The 23528-nt window shown below is 41.2% G+C and overlaps 2 protein-coding genes across 2 annotated transcripts in view; one reads left to right on the forward strand and one right to left on the reverse strand.

The window, feature by feature from the left end:
• Positions 1-14825, reverse strand: part of LOC109467631 (glyoxylate/hydroxypyruvate reductase B-like) — a 31989-nt gene extending 17164 nt beyond the window's left edge. Inside the window, exon 1 of the mRNA XM_019765665.1 lies at positions 14803-14825. The gene's annotated coding sequence lies outside the window, so the exon portion shown is untranslated. The remainder of the gene's footprint in view (positions 1-14802) is intronic.
• LOC109467625 (transcription factor RFX4-like) overlaps positions 25-23528 on the forward strand; it is a gene marked incomplete at its 3' end in the record, with an annotated part of 41346 nt that continues 17842 nt past the window's right edge. Inside the window, exons 1-3 of the mRNA XM_019765641.1 lie at positions 25-292; positions 10296-10403; positions 13715-13775. Of these exons, the coding sequence (XP_019621200.1) occupies positions 280-292; positions 10296-10403; positions 13715-13775 (182 nt within the window). The remainder of the gene's footprint in view (positions 293-10295; positions 10404-13714; positions 13776-23528) is intronic.

Genomic DNA, 23528 nt, shown 5'->3' on the forward strand with positions numbered 1-23528 from the left:
GCGGGTCCCTGAACCCAGGGGTCCTTTCTCTGCAAAATGAAGCTATTGATAAACCAGATATTAAAGTGTTGACCCACTGTGGCTCTCTGAGCGACTCCTGAATTGTATATCAGTCCAAGAACAGAGCGCGGCAGACCTCCAGCGGTCTGAAACTCCTCCTCGCCTCATCGCTCAAACGCGCCTGCCACGGTGACCTTCTCGCGGTCTCCTCAGAGACGGCAGCCACCTGGCCCCGACGACACGTCGAGAGAGCACGGCACTCGCATTCACACGCACACCATGGACTCAACAGGTATTTTGCTTGGTCATGTAGCAAGTTACTAGTTTAATTATAGGCTACACTTCAGAGTAGCCAAGACGGCTCAATCTTAGAACTGTGTGCGATGTGCATCACTGGTTGAATCTAAAGGCCGTTGCCTGGGGAAGAATGAGATTTTAATCCATAGATCGTATAGACAATCCAAGTGGTCCACCACGCCACCGAAAGCATTTTGGTTTGCTCTTTGCGCTCTGTCAACGAAACTTTCTCTAGGACCGGGTTGACTCCTTGGATTGTTATTCCCATGCTACTTTTTTCGAAATGACGAACTACTCTGCGCAGATGAACTAATATAGGGTGAAGTAGAGGCTTGAGTTTTCAGGGCTGAGGGCAGACCTACGTACCTGTTGAGTGTCACGAAGTTGGGATATGCAACATATTATTTATCAAGCTACGTTATTGGACGCAACAAATCTCTGTCTGAATATGATAAGTATACCCAATGAAGGTAGATGTGCCTGATTTGATAACCAGACCAGTTCTTTTAATACTGTTACTTAGTAAAGAATTATTGTTGCGAATAGGTGGCTTCCTTGGCAGAACGTAAAACGAATTACTCTGTCTGCTGAAGTCACAGTCATCAGGCTGTTGTTATTGTAGCACACAGATGTGAAGAAACTGTTGAGATGGTGTCTCTACATTCTACATGTTTGTACATGCGGTCTTGAACGCCCTCTATAAACGACAGTTGGCACCCTGTTGGTCTTGCATTGTTGCCTTCATTGAATGCACAATTCACTTCAAGTTCAGAAGGCCAGATTCATGATGAAAAGCAACCTGTGACTCATGGATCGTTAATCGCGAGCGAGCCCGCAAACAGTTTCGACGGGTGACAGATTTCTGAGTGAATCGCCGTTGTAAATGGGGGAAAACTATTGTATCAAACATTTTATTGATGGGATGAAGGTCTGGTGACATTATACTTGACAGGCTATTCTCATGATTTAAGATTTCTAAAGGAAACAATTTTCTGAAGATAATCGTCTCCGTCTCAGCAACCACCAGTGATGCTGTACAAATTATCTACCCAACCTGACATCGTCTTTCATATTCGTTTTCAGTACAAATAGGCCCAGATTTACGCAATTTGCGATATCTCATCGTTAGCCTGTTCGACTTTGGGATTTTCCAACTTCTTATAGTTTGTTGTAAGTATTTTTTTTTGTTTCTTGTTATTTGAAGAAATGACTCTTTTGCGATTTTGTTTTGTTCTCATTCTCGTCCCGGACGTAAAATTAGACTTGGTCATACAAATGCTAATCTGGTGGGGCCACCAGCCTCGCTAGCTCCCAGTGGAGCAAGTCCCTGTGCCCCTTGAGTGTTTACCATCTCCAAATGAATAGCCATGGAAGATGTTACAATAATCTGTTTACCAATTCCACACATTGGGCTTGTACATAACGTCGCATTTGTCGTTTGAGACGATTGCTACTTTGAGATGTGTGCACTACAGTCCTCACAAGTTTTCCACGAAGGCCAGGAGCACGCCAATCAGCGAACAGAATTCTGTGATGCTTAGAACCCCGAGTTACTGTTCTGAATCGGTATGTGTGAGTGTCCACTGGTCCGGAAACCATACCGTGTATAGCGTGACATACAGAACATCAGTCGAGATCAGACGTTTAGTTTAAAATGTCCCCGCTGGAAACTAAAAGTTCTGAAATGACGTTTTGAAAGCTGGCACTCGGGAGACGTGCTCGCCGGATTACCAAGTGTGAAACAGGATCAGATACGGGGAAGACATTACTAAACCACCGTTGGCGTTGCCCTATGAAATACTAATTTCACCATATATCTGAAAACAATTGACAATTAAAAACTTCTTACAGTTTCAATATGTTTCCAAGGAACAAACCACCTGTTCACTTGTGCTGCGCCTGGACGAGACTAGGCTGAGGTTACAGGATGCAACTTAGATAGTGTACTACAGCCAAACGTACTGAAAGGTTCATCTTTAGTTACAAAAGTAACCTCCCATTTCTACCCAGTCGAGTGAGAATCAGTTGAACGTTTCGTCTGTTGTTTCGGAATGAATGTGACTGTGTGTCTGTCGTCAGGTGGGTCGGGTGGAATGAATAAGTGGATGAATAAATGAATGAATGGTTTATTTCAATAGGATAAAAATCAACCACATAGCAGCCATAATGTGACTGTACTGAGGTATGATTTACAAAATTACAATCAGTAAGGCACTTTTATTAACGACAAGGGAATACAATTAGAGCACAATACAAGATCTAGTGAATATGAACAGGAATGCATTGTGTAAGGATGCATAGGACTAAATAAAAACAAGGACGTTTTGATAGAAGGTCATTGATAAAAGTAACACAAATATTACTGTCATAGACCAAGAACGTTCTATCGCGTAGAGCGTCCTTGCATAAACAAATTACCGGTCAAGATCAGCTATTATTTAATTATTTATCCAGAAACGGCAAGGTACTGTTTTATAACGTTCTGTAGCTGAACTTGGTGAATTTGCCCTTGAATCTGAGTGCTTTGCCGCGTATGTTCTCGCCATTAGGCGGTAAGCGGGAGATTTTACTACAGACTGTGCAAAGTCCATATAGTGAATGAATGAATTAAGACCTTTATTGCACATTTTTGCCACACTTGGCTAAGAACAGGTCACAACAAAGCAAGATGAACGGATGTAGTTAACAGATACAAAGGATCGTCATATAAATTGAGGGCGCCCTTGGTACAGAGTAGTTAGTCAACACAGTTAGCTCAATGCTTATGTTTTTCTAGAGAGACGAAGCCATTAGAACTTAGATCAATATCACTTAAACATATATTTCTTTTTTTTATTCTATTTTTAGCATTGTATACCTTAGACCTAATGTTAGCCTTTCTTTATTACTATTGTTGTAGTACTCTCTAGTACATTGTACTTTGTACATCTGTGCATTTATCCCCCCGGGGAATGAACATGCAATAAAGTTTCATTTCATTATTTTCATCTTATTTGTGTCCATTTGTATTTCTAGTACTAAATGATGATCCTGGACAAAACGTGATGATGTATTTTCGGCTATTTTGGGCCCCTTTAGGAGTCACGTCCGGTGAAAAACGGAAACTCGTAGTGAAAAAGTAGACTTACATCATATGGACACATTTTGCTTTGTGAAAAGTCAATCCATGGCCTCCTTATGTATCTAGTGTTAAGCCCATGACGTTCATAAGATGGTAGCAGCTACCGTTTTGTTTTATATGTCCATAAGCCATATTTGACAGCTATATGTAAAGTAACATCAATGCCTATTTTTGTGGGTATTAGCTCAGACTCTTCCCAACAAAGGTGACGTGGGATCCCACTAAGACTACGAGAATTGAATGAAGATGACTTGTGGCCATTTTGATTCCGTCATTTTTCTAACCCCCCCTCCCGTCCTTTGTCCGTCTCCGTTGGTTTCCAATCCCTAGCATGAAAGGCGCTTGATGAGGTAACAATACTATCAAGCATCTATTCATTTATAAATATGCAAGGATGTGAATAGAAGAGAGAAAAGCACTACACAATGTGACTTGGTTTGGCTGCTCTAACGATTGTGTTTACAGAGACATTCTAAAAAAAACCCGTTTATGTCAGGGGTTGTATATATTAGCCTCCGATGTAGACGTTTCTAGTGGTCTAAGTTTGTTTCTATGAGCGCGGCGGTTTCTTTTCGCTGGCAGAGGGCTATATCGGGTGGAGGGCTACTAGTATATTGGGGGGGGGGTTGTATCGTGGCGAGGGTTACATCATGTATATCTAGTCTCCACCAGACTGCACGGAGCAGGCAAAATGGACCTTCTCTGAGCGGCCCACTCCTATGGCTAATGATATCCCCTTTCACAGGCCGATTTCTACTATTTCATCAGCCTGCAAAGGAGTCTTGTGTAAACTAGGCTATATCAGGCATGCACGTAGCCAGGGGGGTTCGGGGGTTTTGACTGATTTGTATTATCCTAAAAAAGAACTGCTCACTTTGTCATTGAATAAAAAGTTATTTCTGACTTTTCCTTTGAAATCCCATCGAAAACGCAGGGAATGCCATTTCCTCTAGCGAACGAGCGCCTTTGGCTCGCTGGTCCCTCACACAGTGGGAAGAACATCCCCCCCCACACACACACACCAAGCAAAGTCCTGGCTACGGGCATGTCGGGGGAGGGCTATGTCAGGGGGGGTAGGGGTATGGTTGTATCGGGACGAGGGCTATATCATGGAAGGGCTGTATTAGAGAAGAAGGGGTAGGGTTGTATCGGGAAGAGGGCTATATTGGGGGAAGACTGTATTGTGGGGAGAGGGGGGAGGGACTGTATGGGGGGGGGTTGTATCGGGGCGATGACTTTCCTTATGCGGAACAACTTTACTGAAATATGAAATGATGTGAATACACAGAAAACATTTGAAACTGTGGAATTTGAAGAATGAAATGGGAAAAAATATCCTGGACGCTAAACGCTATTTTTTTACAACGCTTAGTTCTCTTAACGCGTGGTATTACATAAATCCGGGATTTTAAAAAATAGCATATGTAGGTATTTATGATAGATGCAATTATATTTTGCAATATCAGTGATACAGTACCAGAAGTGCAAACATAAGTGACTAAAGTTTTCCTAACACTGTTAAGAAAACTTAATTTCGAAAACAACGACGTCAGAAATTTTCTGACGCCTTTCCACTTTAAGATCGCGCCATGGTAGATTTGTACTAAAGTGTTGTTCGCGGGAATATCACAGAAATTCCATATCCGCTTCGAACTCAACACACTTACATATTCCTGTATTACAACATCCAGTTGTCACTGAAACATCTTTGAAAAAAAGTTTTCAATCATTGTACAAATTGTTTTCATTAAGTGGGAACATCACATATACACAGCCATCATCACATATATATAAAAGGAATGAAAAACTTCACTGCATCAAAGTAGAAGACTAACGAATAAATCAGAGCCTTGTCTTGTCTCCGCTTTTCATATTATCTGCCATCCACGTCACGGCATGGCAACAGACATATTTGCCCATTTTTGACATATTGACCACTGTCAAAGGGCAAAAAATTTCTTGTACATGTTTTTATTTCCAACCTCAGTCGAAAATTAATCCACGCGCTCATGTCATCCATAAAAATAACTTGCCATCGCCTAAGCAGTAAGCAAGTAATTGTCATCTAATTATGTCAATTCTACCATGTCACCGATCTTGTGCCCTTGGGAAAGGAATTTTATATACAAAACTTTCCTCACTTCACTCAGGTGGAAATGAGTACCAAGGGACAATAGGGACGTCCCTCGGATAGGACGTTAAATGGAGGTCATGTGGGGAGAGTCACACCCCACGCACGTTAAAGATCCACACTTATCGAAAAGAGTAGGGGTCCTTCCCGGTGTGAGTGGTTCAAACCTTAACAGTCCGTCGCAGCTTGTACTTTCTTGTACAAAAAATGGTGTGTTACACCTGAAGGAGGTTTATCGGTTATGCGAAACAAACAAACAAACAAACAATACGAGAAGCAAGAATAAGTTGAAGACTTTGGAAGAGAATGACTAAAGAATACTGAATCTGTTTTGATTTTTTGAGAAATGAGGGTAGCATACGAGGTTAATCATACATAATTCACGGTTTTAGTTTCATGTTTATTACCTACATGAAAATGTAGGTATTGTTTTCAGCTTGTCTGTGTGTGTCTGTGTGCGTGTTTCCGCATACTTGTGGTCAGCATAACTTTAGAACGCCTTCATGGATTTCTATGATATTTAGTATGTTGGTAGTTCTTAGAAAATCAAAGGTCAAGGTCAAATCTGTGCCTCCTGGTGGCTGACCTTGGTACTGCAGCCGAACTTTTTGGTCTTTGTATCTTTGTCCTGAAAATGCTACGGTCTTGACGTTTTGGTAACAGATAGCTTTTCCTGTCAGGAACATGTGGTGTGGGTTTGTTCCCCCTAGCAGCTTGTTCTGGAGCTCCGCTGTAGAAGTATTTCATCTTCTCCATGGCCTACTGCACATTCTAAGAAGTTTCGTATACAAATTACATTTTGACACTAGAAACCGCTAAATTCGGAAACTCTCACTTTAAAATACATGAATAGTTTTGCATTTTTGCTGTCGCCAAAAATGAATACATTTTTCATGCGTTTACTACAGCTGTATCGTTTTGAGGATGGAAATATCCTCGTTGATCCTTGCGAAATCCTGTTACTGTTGGGGAGTTCCAAGTTTTGCGTCCGGCATGACGTGTACTTTGAGGTCGCGCAGGTCAATTTAAATTGTCCTCTTGTCTCAATGGCACGGTTTTTACCCACCCCGTCGTTATAATTACTTCTGCACGTACTTCAATGAATATTCCAACCCTTGGGTTATCGGCTGGGGTTGGGTTGTGCACGCTGGAGACGTTTCTGTTTTCTTGGAGATGATGACAAGGCCAAAACAAGTATGACATCGACGAGCACATTAATTTCGTCTGATTCTAGAAGAAAAAACCAAAAACTTTTTTGCCCTCTGACAGTAGTCAACATGCTGAAATTAGGCAAAGATGTCTATTTTCATGTCGGATCTTGCCCATTCATTCATTAAAGAGACCGCTCTGTTTTCAAACATGAATCGTGACAAAAGACGATGTCGATGAATTGCCTAGGTATCATAAATCCCTGATACATGTAGTGAGTTCGCCACACAAGGAAGTGGATGAATTTTGAAAACTGTCAGACGTTTCAAGTAGCATCCACTATACTGTGGAAAGGTGGTGGATGCTACTTGACGTCTGACAGTTGCTTGCGTAACAATCTCCTCGTGACAATTATTACGGGCCCCTAGCAGCTTGTTCTGGAACTGCAGAAACGGTTATTTAAAAAAAAAGGTTAACGGATCGTTGTGATTTTTAGAATGTAGGTAGCTTGAGTGGTGCTTGACATAATTAGATACCAATTGTATAAAATATAATTTGCATGATTATTGAGGTAATTCTATAAATCTGCTGTGTTCCAAGATAAGGCTTTCCAAACTTGTGACATATATAATTGAGAACGAGGACAACATCGACAGATGATAGTCATTATTTTTGCATAATTAATGAACAAAATGCTATGATTTCATAATGGTAACTGCAGAAAGTTTCATACTTTCTGTACCATATTTAGGTGAAAGTGAAGATCATTAAACATAACTTATTTAAAACAGGTTGATTGCTTATTGCTTTTCATTTGCATAGTTTATGATGAAAAGCTGAAATGACTTTCTTTCTTATTGAAAGATAAGATTGTTATTTGGTGGAGAATATGATCAACTGATATAATTCAAACGAGTATCTTATTTGCATAATGAATGCGAAAAATTAACAATTGGTCAGTTGTAAATGTTAACATCATCTGAGCTGGGTATTAGACATGATGGCGTGCAGTTTCGAGTTGAAAGCCCAACATAAATTGGGTTGCCTGAGGTAACACATCTTGCAAAGGCCAAATTCTGTAGAAAATGCCTAATTTGCATAATAAATGTTGGCTACTTCACTGATTTGAAAATGATGATAGATGTGACGTATGTAACTTGGGTAGAAATGAAAATCAGGGCATTCTTTTAATGATCATCGTGGAAATGCTCAATAGCAATATGTCCTGAAGTTTATACAATAATTGATATGGATACCTTTCCAGTAGCGTGCATGTCGGGTGAGTTACAACAACCTTTTGGTCCAAAAGCAGGGTCGCTAATCACTGGACTATGCATGCTATTTGTAGCCTAGATATCAATTATGCAAATGAAGACCACATTTGCATGATCAATAAATAAATACCATGATTGAAAACCTTTCATTATTTTTATTCAGTATTGACACATTAGGTTCATACAGTTTTATGAGGCAGGTAATTTAGGACATCCGACAGTTCAAATACCGGTTCGTTGTGTATAATGTCCTTGGTTGTGGCTTCCAGACAGTTCAGTGAGTGATTGAGCCTTGTGTTTTAGATCATGTTTTGTCTCCTCAATTCTTGTTTCACAAGGTTTATGATCTCAAAATGTAGGAATCTTGTTTATTTTTTACTTGATTTTTTTGTCCTATCGCAGAAGTCTACGGTAGATGTCTTCCCTAGAATTTACTTAGGCCATGTTGATTTGATTATATGGATGACATCCTCCGGGAGCCCCAAAACTGATGCGCGCGTGCGAATAAAAAAAAGTTTTGCAAAAAAAAAGTTGTTTTCATTATGAAATCTACGTGGTCATGAGGGTTGAACAAATGGGACAGAATATGGTTCGGCGAATAATCTAGTTTTCAAGTTCATTTCTTTACAATTTCGGATTTTTTCGTTTGATTTTGGCATTCTACGACATTGGTATAGTTTTTATCTATTCATTTTTTTAACTTACGTTATATTTTTGCTCATTTTGCAACTGTTTTGTACGATTTACAGTATGGTTGAAAACTTTTTTTTTTTGGAAACGGCCGAAAATCCATGCGCGCGCGGATGTCATCCATATAATCAAATCAACATGGCCTTACTGTGGCCTTAACATCGTTTGGTGAAGGCATGGAGGTAGAAGAAAGTTTCTACCTCCATGGTGAAGGTATGGGGTCGCGGAGACTTTTTGTGGTTACTTGGACCAAGAGCATAATGTCATTGCTTGGGATGATAGTCTTCCGGCCTTTAATAGCAGGTACAAGCCTGCTATGAAGCCTTTATGCAACATTTAAACTTTCGATGCTAGCTTACATTTACATATACATTCCGGCAATAAATTCAAGCAATGACATCTGTGTATAATATCCTTGATTCAAGTTATCTTCCATGTGGCTATCTGAACGCAGCGGCTCAAGAGAACTTAAACAGCTGACAAAATCCCGCCATCTATGTTATCAGGGCAGCCATTCTTCCGAATCATCACGTTTCCTCGCAACAACAAGGATCGCGGCAAGCACGCCAATTGCCACGTAGCCATATCTATTCATTGCCTAGTTACCAAACGTCAATCTCCGCCAATTGGGAAGAAGAGTATATCAAATTCCTCCAACTACTGCTCGTCTTGAACTGTCAATCATGGCTAATTAGCGAACAGCATATTGGTGTAGCCGAGCCTCTCGCCTGATTTGAGTTGACTTTGAGTTTCATATTTTTCCACGGTGATTTTTCAGTGGTAATGATTTGTCGCTGACTCAATAAATGAACACGCATGTCTGTGAAAACCTGTTTTGTATTTTTGTAAGTTGAAAGCTTTCATTCTACTTAGAATGTGCAGTATGAGTCTAGAGGCTTGAAACACAGACAAAAGTATTCTTTACGTGTTGAGGACACAAACACTCAACAAGAACGGCGTTTATATAGTTATTAGTTCGGCTTACAACAACCAGGGTTGCCCAACTAATCCGACTATTGTTTCCTTTCTCAGTTTCTGAAGGGATTTCCAAGAAAAAAACAGCTCCCAAGAAAACGTTACTACCCCAACATCTGCTTGAGATTTCATAATGCTACACAAAATCGAGCATACTGTCATCCTGATACAGTTCGGAAAAGTCTTGAAAGCTATAATAGGTGCGGTGACGTAGTCTATAGAACAAAGGACAAGGGACATTGAATACAAGGACCACCTTGTGGGATCCTTGTAGGCACCAATTATGCAAATAGACCATTGAAAAGTTGGAGGGCGGGCTGGTGACTTGACAGTAAGACCGTCAAAGCACCTCCCATTCAACCAGGACTGCATAACAGGGCTGGCGTTACTGAGTATATTCCAGGCAGTTCACATAGGGGAATCATTTTCATCTCCCAAGATAGAACTGAGCAGCAGAACCTTACAAAGAATGGGTCCTTCCTGCCTACAATGACCGTATTACAATTTGGATTATCTTAAGCCTCGGGGTCCTTTTGGCTGAACGATAGGCTTATAACGTCAGTCCCAGCCTCTAGGTTTAAGGTTGTACGGGAGAAGCGTGATACGGTACAGTGGAGGGAAGATTCCCGAGGACTAATGTGTTCTGTTACGATGGCAGAAAACTGGATCGAGCAGTGCCTGAACGAGAGTGACAGCCCGGCAGATGTCAGCAGCGATGCTTTCTGCGAGGGCGACAGCCTGCCTCGAGAGCGGGACCGTAAGCCAGGTCGGTGACACATCATTTTTCTCTGTCTTTCTCATTTCATTTCCCGATCTTTCACCACCTGATGATCTCTCGCATGGTTTCGTGGTGTTGCCGGCTATGGCAACTATTGGCTGGATACGTCCACCCGGGCAGTATCCGAACAGGCTTGTCAATGTGAAGAATGATAAATATCAAGCCGGTGCTCTTGATTTAGAACGAGCCGGTCATCTCGTGCCCTGTCACACGCGATATAGTCTGGCGAAGTCACAATACGCCTGTGTCTTCACCAATGCTATAAATTTTATACCTTATAGTGGCAAAAAGAAACTCTTCAAAGCTTGACAATTCACTTTAACAGAATTAGATGTACCCCTGTACTAGTGAGGGTGTTGTTATCAATGGAAAACGCAACGTCTGTTTTAGGTAATCGGGCCCTTTTGTGTGGCTTCGTGGACTGATCTTACCTGAACCACAGGCAGGGCAGCTGGCCTTTTAAACATCACGGCATCCATCTGTTCCTTTTTTTTTCAACAATTCGAAATTGTTGGATGAAACATAACGTTCCTGGAAATGACAAAAATAGCGGTTTCTCGAACGATGTAAGTGAGACGAAAATCCGTGGTTGGTGCAGGGCTGGGCGGGCGGCCGTGGTGTCGCCTGCGGGGATAGAGTTACCAGCTACACCACGGAAGGAAAACATTTTAAACGCGCCTGTCTAGAGTGCCAGCTACCACGATATTCAGTGACTCAACCTACTGTGCAGGCCACCCACTTGCATCTACAACTAACAATTTACATGATGACTGTAGTACAAAGGCACAGGAATATATGCGCGGACGTCTCCCAGCTATTGTTGTTGGATGTAAACAATTTACTCGCCTGGCACACTGAACTCTTCACAGAAATACCAAGAGCAAATGCTTTGAAGCATGATATGTTTGGGCTCAATTACTCAGCTGAATGTAAGATACACTACAACAAACAAACAAACCAAAGGTAAAATCACTAGTAATAACAGTTTGTTACCTTGTCCCCCCCCCACGCCACTGAAGGAAAACGCTTGAATACCAAGGAGTGAAGGACAGTATATAATGCCCTTGCTAATACGATTTCCTTTCCTCTCAATTGATCGCTTTCCAGCAGCGCACGCATGTAGCTATTAATGGTAATCAAACGCCTGTAACAAACCATTTTACCCTTTGTTTGCCACAAGCCATCGACGTATCTATTGAAATTAGCAAAGATGTTACTTGTTCCCATCATGTGTTGTACTGATCGCAGAATATGCAGCTTTTATTTGCTGTCCTCTAATGAAAGGACTTTCAAGGAAAACATCGTCTGTTCCACTCAAATGGTAGTCTCCACCAGACTTCTTTTGCAGGCTGAATAAATCGTAGAAATCGGCCTAAATAGGGTATTAATCTCCGGCCGGCTACCTTCTCTCCTATTTAGGCCGATGTCTACGATTTATTCAGCCTTCAAAAGAAGTCTGGTGGAGACTACTCAAATGGTACCCTGGAGGCCAGCCATCCCCTTGCCAAAAAAAGGGGACGGCCTATACTCTGAGTCTCCATGCAGAGGTCGGTAGAGAAGATTATGACATTTCCCTCCTCTGCCCCTTTTTCTGTTGGTCTGTTGATGGAGAGCGGTGACAAAAAACAGCATGTAATAGAAATGTCAAAATCTTCTCCAACATCTGCTTGGAGAGTAACGGAGATTAGGGGTGATGTCTTCGGGCTGGATCGTAAAAGGTCCGGCAATTAATATTGTTGGGAGGGAGTCGACCTGCGGGGTCTGTCCCCAGGGTACGAAAACACTCTTTTGTGTTCTGGCTTGGTAGTAACCAGTTCCCCGCTATCACTCCGGCTTGGGAGGGCTTCCCGCCCGCCCAAGCCCATATATTAGCGCGCGGCGGGAAGTTTTGTTGAGGTGTTGGTTTCAATTACTTCGTTGTGGTCAGAAAGGCTGGCTGGAAAGAAAAACGTTGAAAAGGACTGTGCTTTAGTTATCTTTAGTAGTATGACTGGGAATGGTAACACAGCCCGTGGAAAATGGCTACCAGGCTATTTTTCTTCGTACTAATACATACTGTGCATTAGCATTAGGAGGACTTCTGCAATATTATCACAATATTTGGGGAAAGGCTTGAGACGTAAACAGTCGAGTAAATACTCTCCCAATACTGCTTTAACCAGGCGCTTTTTTCTACAGCATGACACAAAATGGAGTGGTAACGAACCGGGTCTGTCAGGGTTCCGGTCTATTAAGCATGAATTGTTACAAGTCTGGCTGGGTCAGGAGGGGCGTGATCGCTCAGCTGATTTTAGGATTAAAACTTGACGGTTTCGAGAAAATGTCTCCTTTTGCCAGCATCCACAGCATCTGGAAAGTAATCTACGGTCGGTCAGGAAGACAATCATGGGCTGCCACAAAAAGCTCTAGAACTTTGGAGATACCTGGATTACTTTTAGTATCAATTGGTACTGCCGTGTCATCCCCAAGAAGTGTTTTACGCGTTCTTGCAACAGTCTAGTGTGGTACGTGTAGGAGACGAACTGTTAAAAGTGCAATACTAGAAAGGCGCATTAAACATTGCGAGAACAGGTGTAAAACTGTCAAACTGAGTTTACGCCTTTTCTTGCGACAATTATTACGCCTTTCTATTAATCTTCCGACACTGTTGTTGACCTCCTCTCTCCGACCATGTTGCTTATACACCACCACATCAACCAAGAAAACCTTCGAGACTTATGATAAATGTATTAGAACTGTATTGTAGCATCATAACATCTATTGTATGATCAGTTTGGCCGGGTGTTGTCACACGTCTTTATACACGTTTTCGCCCCTCGGATGAATCCACGTCACTTTCCTATACATCTACGTCAATCTAGACATCCGCGGACATACTAGTACATACATACGCAGACATACGTACACACAGCGACATACGCACAGACACACTAACACATGCACACACCCAGACATAATCATCTTTATCTTCCCTTTCCTATCACTACCTTTTTGCGTGTACCGTACAGGCTCCATGGAGGTAACTGGTACAACTATAATACGTTTAACTTCATACATATACGCGACGAACAAAAAGGAACTATTTATAACACTATAACTGAACAGTGATGACGAGTGCTCATACGATTTTTACCGGAGATAAGGCTGCAAGTTAATTGTTAGCCAGGGTCTTCTCGCCCTCCTTGAATATTTCTTCCATATATTGGGGGCATTATTTTATTTTCACTTTGCTCATCGATCTTTCAACTGAGATGAAATGCCGACAATTGAAATAATATAAATTTCTCCATTCTTCACAGATGACGAAAAGGAAAACGCCCGCGCACTAAAGCCACACTCAACTCCCCTTACTCTCCAATGGTAAGTACTGGCTTTTACATCCGTTATGTTTTCGGCAGCGTTTGTTTGTAACGGATCCGACAGCAAGGTTTCCAGGAGCTATAACTAGCCAAGAAACGTGAGAGCATGTCAAGGTGTAGAGAGCCGCTACGTGGGAAGAGAAGTAAAGTTGTTGACAATATTGTCTAGATCTGTGTGAATGTGAATAAGCTATAACATTGTCATATCCCACCTTTCCCCACTCAGATTAAAAAATGAAAGTAGAAAAAGAAAGTGTGAAGCCGATGTTGAAAGTAAAGCATCAAAGTAATTGCAGTAAAAAGGAGAGTACAAAGGAGACAGCACGGTAAAGTGTAGCTATTTTCACCTGAGACGAGGAAACATTGCATGAGACACGAGGCACAATTAACGAATACCGTACTGACCACAGTTTGACTAGCCTCATGAGTTTAAATGTCATGCTGTTCAAGGATTTTACTCTATAATATTGCCAACGCTGGAGGATGATAAAACTACGTGTGCAGGTTGGTAAAGCAATTAAGACAATTTCTGCCTCTGCCCACTCAGTAGCAACGCACCAACATGTGGCATAACAACACAGATAATGACTTTTTATGTCGCCATAACAACCGATGTGTTTCTTGCTTGAGGCATCAATAACAAATAATGTGATTGCTGCATTAGTGTTTTTTTAGGATGAAGCACAGTCTTGCCTCCGGGGAAAGATAAGATATACGATATCCGTCCCAGATAAAAACCTAATACATCTGTTCGTATCAAGTCGACTGATGCAGCTGGAAAGGTTTCTATCAGTAGCCACATTTGTAGGCTTAAGGGCTTGTCTTTTGTGGCGGTCTTGTCGTCTATCAGGAAACTGTCACAATCAGAATATTGATATACAATCAGAAAATAGTACATAATAACCCCCCAGTCCTGATGAAGCCTGCTATGGTGGATATCTATCCCTATTAGTTGACGGGATTTTGAAACAAACTAACCACCTGAAGAGATAGATCAGATGCGTGCACGTGAGAAAACAGTTACCCACCTTTACTAGCGGTATTACATTTTGGGCGTCCCGATGTGTGTTTTTGTTTCGTCTAAATGTCTGCAAAAATAGAAAATTGCCACAATTATGAAAAGCGACAGGTGTTTCATGCCGTGGGAAATAGTCTGGCTTTTCATACTTATAATGATAAAATTTTAAATATTTCAAGTTACGGGCTGAACATTCCTAATTAATTCCTGAGTAATTATTGTCATCAATTTGAAAGGAATGCGCATTGTTTACGCAGAATCCCAGCGTGCACAGCGAGGCATGGAAACACCTGTTGATAGTTGACATGGTTCCGAAATTTGGCAATGGGAAATAAACTGCTCCAAAGCTCTGTTGAGATCTGGTAACTGTCTTTACCATATTTCATACCCATCTTTATTGTGATAAGATGCGGCGTACAGTACCATGAAGATTTCCATGATCATTTTCCAATAGCAATAATGCACATTTGGAAAGGCAATTATTGAATGACTGAAAGACATTTATTGTACATTTATGCTCTTACAAGCTAAGTATAGGTCATGAATAAACAGGGAAAAGGAATACAGCAATAAAGGGTTAATGCCCCGCCCTGAGGTGTATATGGTGAGATAATCTTTGGTCAGGTACGATAACCACCGAATGAATTACCAGGTGAGCGTAGCACCTGACCAGGGATTATATCACCATATACAGCGAAGATACGGCGGGGCTTTAATGTTATTATCATATAGCATATCCAACTGATACAGTTATTTGACACAAATACCTTTGTGAAATTCCTCCATTGCAAAAAAAAACTCTCACATTCTATGTTACGTGAAACAAGATGGCATGGACAGAAAAATAGATCATCCAGGTGACCACGTGACATTGGAACAGTGCCACTTTTGGTTGGGATTGTCAAAAATTATGTTTAGTCTTTATCTGTTTGATTTCATTAATATCTTTTTAATTGTGTTGTAATGATGGCCCGCCTCAGCAGTAGCTGACATGCGGTGGAGCGGTAGGTAGGTAGGTAATTGTGTTGTATTTTGAAATGAGTTATTCAAAATAAACTACAATACGTTTTTGAAAGATAAATACTATAAGTCTTAACACTACTATATATATTATATAGCTATATATTATTGTTATCTTACCACAGCTGAGTCAATTTGCTTACTGTAATCTTCTGCAATGATATTTGGGTAGAGATCACGGTTGATCTGTTGGTGACACTGATGTGTATTTACTTTGATTAGTAATGCATACACATAAGACAGTTGCACATTTTGCTCTAGCTGAATATGAATTACAATTCGTATTTTACCTACAGGCATATTGAAACTAGAATTCAAATTAGATCACATTGATTGCATACAGTCAAGTACGCTATGCTGTATGCTGTAAGATATATAGCTGCCTATTACTTACATTACCCTGATCATACCCTTAATAAACACCATTGTTGGAAGGAATTTGCAGGAATAAAAAAACTGTCTTTACCACGCTCTGAGCGATACAAAAGTCATGTTAAACCGGATCAGCTGCAAAGGCGCATTGTTTGCCATTGAGCTGGGCACAAATGAACCACTCTAAATATTTAAAAAAAAATAAAGGAACATCGAAAAAGTGACACGCTAAATCATTTGAATATCTAAATGCACGCATAAGTAAATAATTGAACGGCTCAAGGAGGGGGCACTGGCATAACATATCTTCGAGAACCGATTGCTTCTTCAACATTTGTAATAAGTAGATGTTGATCGAATATGAATAATTTATATGAATAAATTAAAATGTAATATGCGTTTACAGTCTATGCGTCATGCGTTATTAAATGTCATATTTGTGCATCCTAGAAAAGGGGGGGGGCTTCAATCTTTTGTTCTGGAACCATGAAAATGGATGTCCCAAACCTAGATACTAAACTTAAGATGACCAGGCCAAAATACGTTGAAATCTGTTTTCAGTTTCCCTTGCCATACAAAATGGAAACAGTCATTGCAAAACAATGTGTTTCATAGCAGTAGTTTTGTACATAGACTGCCACAGGATCAAAAGGCACAACAACAACAGCACGTCTGGCATTACTTTGTCGCTATTTCCACGGCAAATGCTTAGAGGAACATCAATCGCGTGTGCCCTTACGCCGAACTTTCTACGCAAGGATCCTTTTGAGTGATAGTCACTTGTCTTCTTCATATGCATGAAATCTTACACGTTCCTCATAGTCCCATAGAAATTTTGTGATCATAATACCTTTTTACCTTCAGCCTGCTAAAAGATATAACCTCGAAAAACAAGGGCTATTCTCATTGGCTGAGGAGGAGTAGCCATATCAAAATAGTGCACACTCAGCAGAAAAAGGCCCGATAAACGGAGTTGATAAGGAATCTCCAGGAAAGGTTAGAAAAGTTCAGATTACCCACCATCCTATCAAAATTGAATCTTGTTACAGAATCTGTAAAAGGACTGGACGCAAAGTTATTCTCGTCCATAGTGCACGTGAATTTTTTACCGACCACACACGGTGCATGAGGGGTGTCCTGAAGTTTGTAGTGTCTGAATACGTCGGAATCGACCCGGGTTAAATACCCAGGGCTTTGGCTAGGTAGTAATTAAAGCACATGTTCGAACTGATCATCCGTCAGAATTTAGCTGGATTGTCCGGCCTTAGTTTGATGGTCTGTCGAGGGATGTAGTTCCGAATAGTGATGCGCGGTACACGGAAACATTTTCAGCTATATGAAAATTAAGTAAATTCAAGGTTTTGTGTAGTGGCTAAAGAGTATCAAGATAGAAAGCGCGATAACCAGGCAGGATCTGGAGTGCTGTTTCTCAGTCCTCTGATCGTCAGAACATGCAGAAATAGTAGAGGGGTGATGAGCGGAAACCCAATCCTAGACAGAACCTCTGACCGAAGTTCACACCTGGTGAGCTCGTATCGAACAGTCTCCATAGCTAGGACGTCAGGCACTGGGCGTCTGGAGACCGGGGGTATCATTGGAAAATTCAATTGGGACAAGAAAGGAGTAATCAGTGAAAAGGCTTACAGCAGATTAATCCGCCGGGATTAAGTAGGGGCAACAGGGATTACGAGAAAGAAAGGCTCCTTTTCATGAGCATGTTCGGACAATCAGGAGATTTCCCATGAACTTGTGGAACGTGTGGTGGGGTTGTTTTGGGAAAGTATTGTTAGGTAATTAACTGTAACTAGATTAGGATCGAGTCACTGGGAAACAAGTCTGATTCGGGTAGTAACAAATTGGTCCTTTGTTTCTTTGTTTTTAGACATTTTACAGTATTCTTTCTTTTCTCTCTTGTCATGTTCTTTCCTTTTTCCTTTATTGTATGGTTCGACGGATTCGAGCTATTGCCGATGATGTATTTTTCATTTCAACGCTTCATCATCTTATATGTGATTGAACCAATGTCAGCAGTGTTTTGAGCCGGCTGTATTCTGTGTAACAAAAGCAAAAAGTCTTGCTGTCTGGTGCGGTACAGAACCCTTCCCCACCCAGTCTGCAAATCTGATCTGACTGAGCTGCAGTGCATATGGTCATATGTTAGCACTGGGCCAAAGTAGCTGCCCATTGCTTGTCAGTGGGGAACTAACGTTATAGCTTACTAGTATTCCCCGTCTTTGGGGATCAGGGAGAAGTGTAGGCCCTCTGGTGGCTATGAAAAGTACAAGACTGCCATGCAAGGGTATCGGGGCTTATCACAGCCTGCGTACGCATGATATTGTGAATGCACCCAAATCGATTTCAGGCCAGTAAAAGTCGGAACAGGATTTTTACTCCGTGAAGGAGGTATAACTCCTTAGTCAGACGGTTTTTCATGTTCGCAGCTAGAACACAGGTTTCCCTTTGTTTCATCGCCATGTAATTTTATACGTCGTCTCCAGGCATAATATCATAATATCATAATCATCTCGTCTCAGTATTGATCACCACCGGAGAAACCTCAATATGATATTTCACTACTGGCCGGCAGTCCCCCCCCCTCCCCTGCGATCACCGAATAGATGTTGGGATGAAAGATCGACATTTACGAGTCCCTCAGTATCAGAGCAGTCAAAAACCTTACAATATCTTTCTTCCCAACATCTGCTTGAAGGAGTTGGTTTGGTGACCTTTGCCCTGAGTAGCAAACTCCCGGTGTGGCGTGCTGAACTCCAAAATTTGATGATCTGAAGTGTAAAAGCGTTATTTGACGTAGCGTTTCTCATTTCAACGCGCGGTATAAGCAAGTAGGTGACGTTATACATGTGAATAAGGCCATAGTTTATAGCATAGAATAGAAAAGGGGTGAGGTTGAGCAGGGATGTAGTTGGTTGAAGAGAATTTCATTATGATCGTCCTTTAGGCCGGGTCACTGTAGGGGCGTCACAGTTGTTGTTGACAGTAAGACATTCCTATTTCAAGAAGATAAGGAAAGATTGTCACGATGTTTGCTATCAGGGCTCGGAATACCCAGGTGCAATGTGCAAAATGCACATTATTTTCAAGATTAGCACATGAAAATATTTTAAATGTGCAATGTTGCACCTAAAAAATTACTGAGGGTTGGTGGAAAAACAGTCTGGACTGGTCTGGGACTGGTCAGTATATTATATGTTCCTGGCAATGAATAGTGCTTCAGCAGGATGGCAACATTGCCAACATTTATTCACCAAGCTGATTGTTTTAGCCTGTCAAACAATATCTGAGCTTTTCTGCTTGGAGATTGTGTTTAGAGGTCCAGGAGCATTGTCTAAAACTTCTCCTGGATGAATTAGTTTATTACAGTACAGTACTCTTTAAACAAGATAGGTTAACCCATAAGGTTACTAGTATATTCAACATTGGATAAATCCAACATTTCTTTGAGATGTAAAAAAAAAAAATTCTGAGCACATTTGTCGCCAGCTAGAAAACTCAATCAATGGTTAAAGTGTCATCCCTGCAATTCATCTTAGCGTATGAACAAGGACATAATTGATATTGACCTGATAAAATGGTTTAAGGCCACACCAATTTAATTTGTTGGTTAACGGATTTTTTTCTAGGAAAATAATGGAGAGGGCGGGCGAAAAAAAACGAGCAGTCATAGGCGACAATCCTCCGTGAAGTTTTATATTTTGCAGATTGGGAACAGTATCCCCCTGAGCATGCCGCGCACCACGTCCTGCCACGTCCCTTGCTGCTTGACCCACGCCCTCGCGGCACGACCCTGGCTTCTACCCCGAGCGCGACCTTGGCCATTTGCAGTTCCCCGGCCAATGTCAAGTTCCCCGCATTCAGGTCCTGCGCGAGGTCGAACTCCCCTTCTGCGGCCACGATCCCGTACTTCCAAGTTACTCGTAATCGCTGTCATTTTCACTACTCTCTGCGGAATCTTCATCTGACGTGGGGTATTCACTGCCAGAATTGGCAGTTGCAACGTCTTCCAACACTTGTCCAATCATATACGTCGCAATTTCGACGATAACACTACGAATCCCCCACTAAAAACTCAAACAAATAACAAATTACATTATGTAATGTTGACCTCTGCCCTCCCCACATTGCCCCGCAGCTGCGCCTGCAAACTACTTCTGGGTGCAGGGCGAAAACACATTCAGCAAAATTATACGCGTGTTTCTAAAATATGCATTTACTTCAATATCAAAACTGCTACGGTGAAAATAAAAAGACGTGCATCATCACGGACATAATGGCACACCACATGCCCAATTACACAGAAATGCTACGTACGGAAGAATGCGTTTGGCTGCGAACATCTTCCAAAAAACTTACCACCTCTTAAGCACGGGCAAAAACATCTGGAACCACTTATCGGCTCCTCACCATATCTGCCTGAAGTTCCACCCCCCCACTGCTATTCCAAACAACGCGTTTTTCTGGATCATTCCAATTTGCCTCATAATTGTAGGGGTGCATCTGCAATATTACATTGACCGCGAAAGCAGCAACGGCAAAAATACACATTCGTGCATCAACACGGGCATGCCCGCAGACGGCGTATAAAATTGCGTGCCGATTACACAAAGAGAACCCAGTGTTTTGACTGCGAACATAAAAAAATGGCTCTTCACAACACTCCGTCCGGAGGTCCTGACCTCCTTCACGGAGTAACAATGAATTTCAAACTTTTAATGATACCACTGCATTGAAAGATGGAATAACTGTAACAACTAGGAAGAAAAGGACTGTTTTCAGCTGTTCAGGGCAAAATATTATTTATTGAGCATATTGAGTTGATTCTGAATTTTTTTTGCAAATCAGAAAAAAATGAAGCGGGCGAATCCATTAACCAAGAAATTAAATTGGTGTGGCCTAAAGGAACATTTATTTCCAGACTAATATGATTCATCACCTTTGGTGCCTACTTGGAAATCTTACAAACCAGAAACTAGGCACTGACCACCCAGTCTTTTACGTTAGCAGCATTCAGACTTTGTGAGCCTGTGCAAGGACAAATATCAACCAACGTGTCCTTAACCTGTGTCCCCTTTTCATGTGCAGCCACACATTCACACCGTATCCGTTGTCTTAACATATTACAGTGTAGTGTTTTGAATAGGGCTTTCTATTAAACCAAGCCTAGACCCCATGCAGAGTAGCCTCTACCAGGCCTCTACCAGAGTAGCCTCTACCAGCGATTTGTACTCTTTCCAGCCGCCCCCCCAAGCCTGGCAGAGGCTACCCATGCAGACCCTTTTATCAGACTGGGCGGGTTTTTCCGCCCCCCCCCCCAAACAGTCCAGACTGGACAGTTTTTTTTCGTTTGCTGCGTGGCTATTCCGAGATCAGGGTGCGCCAATGGCATCATGCATCGTTATGTCAATCATACTCTGTATTTATCGCATTCTGTTGACATTTATCAAACTTGTTATACTTAAAAAGTATATAATAAACAGTAACTATTATTTTCCAGACAATCAGGAAGAGATTTGGTGTTAAGATGTTTAAAACTTATGCTATGGCCAATTTAAGACCAGAAATTGGCATAAAATCTACGTTATGCTGTTGCACTTGAAAAATGCCAGTTTTTGAAATATGCTTTTAAGTAAGGCCATGTTGATTTGATTATATGGATGACATCCGCGCGCGCATGAATTTTCGGCCGTTTCCAAAAAAAAGAAAAGTTTTCAACCATACTGTAAATCGTACAAAACAGTTGCAAAATGAGCAAAAATATACCATAAGTTACAAAAAAAATTAATAAAAACTATACCAATGTCGTAGAATGCCAAAATCAAACGAAAAAAGACGAAATTGTAAAGAAATGAACTTGAAGACTAGATTATTCGCCAAACCATATTCTGTGCCATTTGCTCAACCCTCATGACCACGTAGATTTCATAATGAAAAGAACTTTTTTTTTTTGCAAAACTTCACACGCGCGCATCAGTTTTGGGGCTCCCGGAGGATGTCATCCATATAATCAAATCAACATGGCCTAATTTGGGAACAAAAAAATGGAATAAAAAGATTTGCAATATGTTCAGACATGCTCAGTCTGATTATAATGTTTTGCAAAAAACCTGATGATGATTGGAAATTTCTCTTTTCTTCAGCACATTTATCAATATGTTGTACACGTTATGTAAAATTCATAAATTAACACATTGCAATTAACTTATCTCCCTGTACTAAAAAGGATGGTGATAGAACTGGCCATTTTGCATGTTATGCAAGGTACATCCATATATGACACAAAACTTGTGTTTTTATGTTGCTTGTCCTTTGGGTTAATATGGCTGATGGCTTACAGTTACCTGTCTTTTTTGTCCGAGAAAATGTGTAGTGTCCGTTGCTCGGTAATAACGTAAAATAGAAAAGCTGTGGGTGCATATGATTTCAGGTTTTGAAAGAGCTGAAGATGCTGGCTTAAAACACAATAGCTATTTCAATCTATTGCTGTAATTATATGAAATAATGTCAAAAAACCTCAAGGGTGTAGTGTCCGTTGCCATGTAGTGTCCTTTGCCAAGTATACTATGTAGGTACATTAATTACCTCCATGAAAAATGGAGGTATTGTTTTTGGCGGCGTCTGTCTGTGTGTCTGTGTGTGTGTCTGTGTGTCTGTGTGTCTGTGTGTGTTTCCGCAACTTTGTGGTCAGCATAACTTCAGAACGCCTTTATGGATTATGGTGATATTTGGTATGTTGGTAAGTCTTAGGAAGACAAACGTCAAGGTCAAGTATGGGCCTCCTGGTGGATGACCTTGGTACTGCAGCAGAACTTCCGGTTTTTGTATCTTTGGTCCTGAACATGCTATGGTCTTGATGTTTTGGTGACAGATTGCTTTTCCTGTCAGGAATAAGTGGTGTGAGTTTGGTCCCCCTAGCAGCTTGTTCTGGAACTGCAGGGCACTTTCTGGCGAAATGTTTAAAAGCCAATAAGTCCAGATAGGAACAACATATTTTCAAAATTTTTGGTGTGTAGGTAGCTGAGAGAGAGATGTACATGATTAAATGCAAATTATGCAAATGAGGACTTTATTTGCATAATTAATGAGGAAATTCTATGATTACAGTGTTTTACATTATACTGCTTTCATACATGTAATGTATGTAAGGTTCCGGGTCGGAGTTTAATTCTGACCAGAGTCTAAGTAAGTGCGCAGTAAATCGCCGGAAACGTGACTTTGTATGGTATGTTTTGGCCGCGATATCCCTGAAATCGTAATATCTGTGTACATATCTTTGTATTTTCTGAAAAGCCTGTTAGTTGTAGCCTTTATAGGTGGCGTAATGTTGGT

Source organism: Branchiostoma belcheri, unplaced genomic scaffold (genome assembly GCF_001625305.1).
Source record: "Branchiostoma belcheri isolate BF01 breed outbred unplaced genomic scaffold, Haploidv18h27 scaffold185, whole genome shotgun sequence".
In the NCBI taxonomy this organism is placed as follows: domain Eukaryota; kingdom Metazoa; phylum Chordata; class Leptocardii; order Amphioxiformes; family Branchiostomatidae; genus Branchiostoma; species Branchiostoma belcheri.